At 46.9% G+C, this 7,500-nt stretch overlaps 1 protein-coding gene across 3 annotated transcripts in view; it reads right to left on the reverse strand.

The window, feature by feature from the left end:
- POLB (DNA polymerase beta) overlaps positions 1 to 7,500 on the reverse strand; it is a 32,721-nt gene that overhangs the window by 20,559 nt on the left and 4,662 nt on the right. For all 3 annotated transcript variants that reach the window (XM_075601543.1, XM_075601542.1, XM_075601545.1), the window contains 3 exons: positions 3,912 to 3,986; positions 2,934 to 2,992; positions 219 to 268 (listed from right to left, as the gene is read on the reverse strand). In XM_075601543.1, the coding sequence (XP_075457658.1) occupies positions 219 to 268; positions 2,934 to 2,992; positions 3,912 to 3,986 (184 nt within the window). The remainder of the gene's footprint in view (positions 1 to 218; positions 269 to 2,933; positions 2,993 to 3,911; positions 3,987 to 7,500) is intronic.

Raw genomic sequence — 7,500 nt, forward strand, 5'->3', positions numbered from 1 at the left:
CCAAGTCTCAGCTCAACATGTTTACAAAACTAAAGTTAAAACATTATTTAAATATACTTATAGGTGTCAGATTTGGGTAAAAAAAGGTAAATTTCAATCACCCAGATGTAACTGCTTAAACATGTTGCTGCTGTTAGTACACTTTGCTCCTGGGTGATTCTCTAGATATCTGTATAGGGATGAAGTCCTTCTGGAGGTGGGATGTGTAAAGTACTTACCATCTAGAGTCTTCACTCCTTCTTCCACCAGTTTCCTAGCAGCTGCAGGCCTGTTACACAAGTAAACATTACAAATGAGAGGAGCATTTTTGCCATGACACAATAAGCTCTTCGGTACGAGAGATCATGTATGCCAGTTTTGGGACCACTGTATATGTGGGAGCTCAGTGTGAGTTTAACCCCGTACAAAAGAAAAAAATCTATATAAGTCATCTCAGATAGCCCAAATCTACCAATTTTTCTCATTACTATACAACCACAGACCCCGTTTGATTTCTGGCTTTCTCCCCTATGCAGGTAGTAACTATAGCGAGTGGGCCCACGCTCTTGAGGGGCCCGTTTTCCCCCGTCGCTCTCTTCAAATAGACAGGCTTGGGTGGGTGGGAGGGGATCAGAGGTTGCCGGCTGCGGAAGTGCTGAGGAGAACAGGGCTGATTAACCACTTCCGGGCAGCAGGTGGCGATGCAGAGCACCCCATAGCTGCTCCTCTCTACATCTCCCGTATGCGTGTGTGCGCGCCTGTGTGCTGGTAAGGGTGTGTTTGTTTATTTATAAGTGTGTGTTGATAAGTGTGTGTATTTGTAATGCATATGTGTGTTTCATGCATTATGTGCATGTATATGTTGTATATTGAGTGTTTTTTTTAAATATATTAAATATAAATGTGTATTTGTATATGGTATGTCTGTATGTGTGTGTATATATGGGAGGTGAGGGACTAGAGAGGATGGGGGGGAAGGGAGGAGAGAGAGAGCATGGGGGAAATGGAGGAGAAAGCATGGGGGGAAATGGAGGAGAGAGAGAGCATGGGGGGAAATGGAGGAGAGAGAGAGAGCATGGAGGGAAATGGAGAACAGAGAGCATGGGTGAAAGGGAGGAGAGAGAGCATGGGGGGCAGGGAGGACAGAGAGACGATGGGGGGAAGGGAGGACAGAGAGACGATGGGGGGGAAGGGAGGACAGAGAGACGATGGGGGGAAGGGAGGACAGAGAGACGATGGGGGGAAGGGAGGACAGAGACGATGGGGGGGGGGGGGGGAGGGAAGAGGGAGGGAGGAGAGAGGATGGTGGGGAAAGGGAGGCAGTGCCGCAGACAAAAGGGGAGAACCGGGGCAGTTGTCCTGGGCCCAGAGGCTGCAGGGGGCTTGGCCGGCCAGCGCAGACAGTTGAACCTGACCTCTGGCCGGGCCCTAGTTGTCCCGACGCCGCTCCGTGTCCAGTTGCCGGGCCCCAGATTTCCTCCCCCGCTGCAGCAGGTGCCTCTCTTCACTGTTGTTGCCTCCTCCCGTGCAGGCCCCGCCCCCGAGCTGGAAGTGGGGTGGCATTTAGGCACTGCACCGAAGGTGCGTGCGATGTGCAGCGGAGGAGGTGATGAGGTACAAAGGGGGAGGGGGAGGCACAAGGGGGGGAGGGTGAGGCACAAGGCGAGGGGGGGTGAGGCACAAGGCGGGGGAGGTGATGTCAGGTACAAAAGGGGGTGTGCGCGTGCGTTGCATTCTGCACGTGCGTTTGCATTGCATTTTGCACGTGCGTTTGCATTGCATTTTGCGAGTGTGGGAGTGAGGGTAATTATTCTGGGGTAGATTGAGAGAGCGGGATTGAATGAAAGGGGGGGGGGTTATTAAGTGTTAGCAGAGAGAGGGGGTGGAAGAAGGGGGTGGGGGATGGAGAGTGAGAGAAATACACGTGGAGAGGGGAAAATAGAGGAGGTGGCTCACAAGGGTGTGAACGGTGGGGGCTCGCAAGGCCGCCGACATGTGGGATGGCCCCGGTCTAAACTCTAGTCCTGGGCTCCATGAAATCTATGTGGGTCCCTCTGTGCTGTCCCATACACTCAAATTTCAGACTCACTGCTTTTGTTGTGTCAGTCCTGTATCTTCATAAAACCACTGAGGTATGTTAAATTATCTCCTCCTTGGTCTTTCATATCCCCCTCTACACTCTCTCATACTCACCACCATATCTCTCACATCCCTCCTCCATCTCCCCTACCACCCCCCCCCCACTCTCTCATGTCTCCCCTCTCTCTCAAACATACCTGCATATTGAAACTAAGATTACTCACTAGTGATGTACCGGGTACCCGGAAAATACCCGGTATCCAGTGCTTTTTCAGCTACCCGGAAAGACCCGGACACGGCAGTAGGGGGCTGGGGCTGGGACCGGCACCAGGTCAGTACCAGCGCCGGGTAATTTCAAGGCATCTGAAAATAGTTCAACACTTACCTCAAGTCGGCGACGGATGAGGAATGACGGTTGACCAGTGATGAAGACTGCAGCGACATCTGGGAGCAGCAGCAGCAGACGTCTGTCCTGGTGGCGGCGGCAGCAACCGAATCCTTGTTCAGCCGGCGGGAGCATCAGGAACAGAGCAAACGGCTAATGCCTGTGTGAACCGGCTCCTCCCCGGCTGTCCAATAGGAACGCTCCTGCTCTGGTCACATGGTTCCCCGGCTCACACAGGCATCAGCTGTTTCCTCTGTTCCTTCTGCTTCCGCGAGCTGAACAAGGACTTCGGCTGCTGCCACCGCCACCAGGACGTCTGCTGCTGCTGCTCCCAGATGTAGCCGCGGTCCTCCTCAATGGTCTTCCTCACCCTGTAGGTAAGTGCCATCCGGGTAACCAGGTACCGCCCGGGTAAAATGATTTATTTTGCCCGGGTACCCGTTACCCGGTTTTAGAAAAATATAGGACCCGGTACAACACTATTACTCACCCTATTCCGCTGACCCTTGTTAGAAAGTTAATAGATGAACTTGTGTCATCTTGTCGGATCTACAGGCAACACAAAGAGCACAGATTAATTTTTATTCAAAGTATTTTCTCACGTGAAGCTGTTACATGTGTAGTGGATATGACATCCTAAAGCTCTTAATCCAGATAAAACAGGTCCTTATTGCAATTGACCCTTTAACATGGCACGGTCATTAGATCACTTTACTCCTATGTGGGACGGACCCGAGCATCTGAGGAGATACCATCTTATTTTATAGAAAAAGTACATTTCTTGTTGGTTGTGATACCTTTTAGGCGGTCAAAGTTAAGAGTTGTCTATAGCTGAAATTATAATGTACATGGCTTTCTAAACCTCAGATTTCTTCTTTAAGTATACTGAAACCTCTAAGGTTTAGAAAGCCCTGTACACTATAATTTAATCTACCAACAATTCTTAACATTGGCCGACTAAAAAGGTATCACAACCTAGTAGGAATCTACATTTCCCCAGGACCAGCGTGGCTACTAGAACATTAAACTACATCATAGAAGAAAACAACAAAAGACAAAAAGCCTCAGTGCTACATCCAATATGACAAATTCTATAGTTAAATACTTATCCGTTTTTTTCATAAGTAAGGGTCATTTAGTTAAATCCTTTGACCAAAGCATTTCAAGCTTGCAAACCACGCCAAGGTATCCCCTCTTTAACGAGTCCTAACACTACAGTACCTGTAAAAAAAAAATTCTCCTAACCTCTCTAATGAATGGAGAATTGTCTTTATAGACTGGTCAATCACAGGTACATAACAAGAACTGCCATTTAAAAGTGGGAAGAGTGAGATTAATACCAGGGAGGAGGGGTCACAAAACTCCAAACAAACAAACCTCTGACGGGTTTGGTTCTGAGCTTGTGGGGGCTGTGTGTGTGTTTACATCATAGAATAAGTACTAAACATCACTGGGAGGGATATTTTACCCTTTCAAGTTTGCGCAGTTTTCCAGTGGCCAAGAACTCATCAATCTTCTCCGCTATCTTTGCTCCAACACCGTCCTACAGAATGAAGGTGGAAAATCCTGTTTAAAATCACAGGTCTACCATGCTAGCTAACAAAATCCATAATAAGCAACCAAATTATAATATCCAATCGATTAGGACCCACAAGTGGAAGAGTTTAAGACACATCATGAAAAGCTGAACAATGGGGAGAAGGTGATACATAACGCAAATATGAATAGAGATCTGCAAAGTTTTCTGGCAGATTCGGCACTGCCGAGATTGAGTAGGTTGGAGCGAGAGTGTCGTCAAAAAGATTTTACAGTTGAAAATGTAGTAAAGAATCTTAAAACCTCAAAAGCTCCAGGCCCAGGTGGGTTCTCTAATCTATATTACAACAAAATTATAGGGATCTTGTCTCCTCACATGCTCAGAATGTTCAATTCAGTTCTAGCGGGAGCTCTGTTCCCGGATCAGATGCTCCAGGCGTCCATCTCGTTAAACCATAAGAAGGGAAAAAGATCCCACAAATTAAAGATACAGGCCGATATCATTAATAAATCCGGACATCAAAATAAACTCAAAATTACTGGCTAACAGATTGAGCTCTATACTGCCTAGGATGATTCCCCCGGATCAAGTTGGATTTATTAGATAGACAAATGGCCGACAATACCAGGAGAATTATTGATGTAATGGAGTTCATTAATACTAACAAGATCCCGGGGATAGTGTTAAGTTCAGATGCTGAAAAAGCCTTAGACAGAATAGATTGGCCATATCTAGATGCCACGCTTGGGGCGTTCGGGGGCAGAGTCTTAAGGGCAATCAAGGCATTATATACACTCACACTCTTCCCTCGAAATCAATTTAAATGTTGTGGGAAGAGTGCGATGCCTCTGCAAGCGTGGCACCCCCCCATAAAAAAAAAAATTGCGCGACCCCCAGTTTGCACACCTCTGAGTTAAGGTAATGTAAATATGCATGGTACAGATGTTATACATGCTTGCAAAATTATGAAATATTATAATTTTCAAGTTTTTCAATTGATCTAAAATTACATTACAAGAAGATTGTGGCACTTATATGCTGAAATGTTTTCTAGCCCCTTTGGAGAACTGGTTGAAGAGCCCTCTACTAGTAGATAGTAAAACCAATGACGTGACAACCATCCCCGTAGAATCTGGGGTCCCTATGCGTTTTGCGGCTACACCTGCTGTTTCGTGCAAGCTATTGCTGCTTTTTTAAACAAATACTGTATACGTCTGATATACTAAATCAGTGGTTGCCAACCTTTTTGACATTGTGCACCCTCAGCTAGAAAATATTTGTTCTGCGAACTCCATATTAATAAATCTGAGCTCGTGGGGGGATACACGCTTAATAAGTCCCAAAAAAGAACCTCAGTGTGTGCATACAGCATGGGTCAGGAACCCACTACACTGCCTGGGATCTGCCACTACATTTTAGGGTGGGAGGGGGGTGGGAACCCTCTTGGAGATACCTCACGAACCCCCTTTTGGGAATCACTGTACTACACTAGTCGGAGCCCTTCTCTGTGCTTTCTTGTGGTCACAGCTTTATTTGAAGAAAGAAATTAGGTGCACTCACTGGATCTATATAACTGCCTCAAGTGCACAGAGATTATCCCCCATCGGGGAGACCTATAATGGACACATCCTCCTAAAAGAAACCGGCACTCCAGAGGTCTTCATAAAAAATAAAAAATAAATGTGCGCGCCGAGCACATGCATTTTAAGTGAAACTTCTCTGTCTTTTGTCACAGAAGTTATATTTCTGATGGTGATGTTTTTAATTAAAAATCAAAACACCATTTCAGTGCCAAAACGCAAAGACGTTTGACTTAAAATGCGTGTTTTAGCTATTTTCTATATTTATAGTCAGTGTGCGGCGCGCATCACTGTGTGTGCGCCGCGCGTAACTGTGCGCGCGCACATGCGTCAGTCAGTGTGTGTCACTGTCTTCCAAGTGTGGCGCTGGGGTGGAAGGTGCACTCAGTATGTCCCGCAGGTTCACCCAGCGCTCCCCCCCCCCTCCCACTTCAATCCAGCGGAGCTACGAGGACACGGCGCATTTCCCGACCGAAGCACAAGCTATGCTGTGGAGCGGTGGGCGATGGCAGCGCCGTGTGCTTGGTGCGGGGGGGGGGGGAGGGGGGGGTTAGGGGAGAGAAGAAAGAGACAGAGAAAGAAATAGAGATAGTGATAGAAAGAGAGAGAGAAAAAGAGAGAGTATGTGTGGATCCAGGGCCGCCACCTTCCTCCTCCTCGTTACCGGACATGAGCTGTCCGATTCCCCTGACCCGGAGCAGCCCCTCTCTCTTCCCCCCTCCCCCCCCCCCCAGTCGAGCTGCGGGGACACAGCGCCCAGATCTTGCAGCCCCTTGTCCGAAGAGATCTCGGGGGAGCAGGGGCACAGAAGTTTGGTACCGGACCGGTGTTCGAGGAGGTGGGTGATGGCGGCACCCTCGGGGAGGGGGGTTGTGGTGTGTGTGCGCGCACGCTCCTTTCCGGTGACTGGTGGGAGCTGGCAACACTACCGTCGCTGATGGCCTCTTCTGCCAGCAGTGACGTCACGTCCGGGACTGTACTTCCATCACCATGAAAGCAATTTACTGCCAGGGAAATTTCCGTGTGGTAGGTGCCAGCAAAGAAGTTTCACTTCAAAAATATATTTTAATCCACACAGATCAACGTTTCGGTCAAATACATGGACTGTATTTTCCAGACCCTACCGATAATGATTCCCCTATCTGAGCTAAAAAATATACAAAATTGCATTTTCCAATTTATATTGAAAGACAGAAGGCCAAGAGTAGCAAGATCGTTATGTTAGCACGGAAAATGAGTGGGGGCATTGGTGTTCCAGACATTGTTAAATACTACCATGCAGCCCAATTGAAACAAATAGTGATGTGGAATAACAATCCTGCTTCTTGTTGCTGGTTGAGGATAGAATCCTCCTACAGAATGCAAGTCCTCTTCCCCTCTCGACAGCTCTATGGTCCCAGCGAGGAGGGGAAATATTAGAAGAAGGATTAAGCCTAGGACCTATGAGGTGTACGTGGAAAATATGGATCAAAAACAAGAAAAAATACAATTTATCTAGATTCACTTCCCGATTAACTCCTATATTTAACAACCCGGACTTTGCACCGAGTTGCTCCCAAAAATTTGGCACAAAATTAAAAGAATAAATATCAAATCAGCAAATGACTTGATATTAGAAGAGAAGATCCTATCATACCAGGATCTCAAAAATAAATATCAAATACTAGATCTGCAACCTTTCTGTTACCTGCAGATTAGACATTTAGGATTTTCCAAATTAACAACATTTGAAACCAAGAGCATAATTATATGTTGAAATGGGCTGCAGACCTCAATGTAGAAACAGACAAAGATGACTGGGAGGAGATTTGGGAATCAGCAACTAAAACATCAAATTTGTACAACAATAAAGGAGAATATATACAACATTTTATTTCATTGGTACTTAACCCCAGATAGGCTGAGCCATATCTTCCCAGGCACTCCGGACCTATGTTGGA

The sequence above is a fragment of the Ascaphus truei genome, chromosome 5, assembly GCF_040206685.1.
Source record: "Ascaphus truei isolate aAscTru1 chromosome 5, aAscTru1.hap1, whole genome shotgun sequence".
In the NCBI taxonomy this organism is placed as follows: Eukaryota; Metazoa; Chordata; class Amphibia; order Anura; family Ascaphidae; genus Ascaphus; species Ascaphus truei.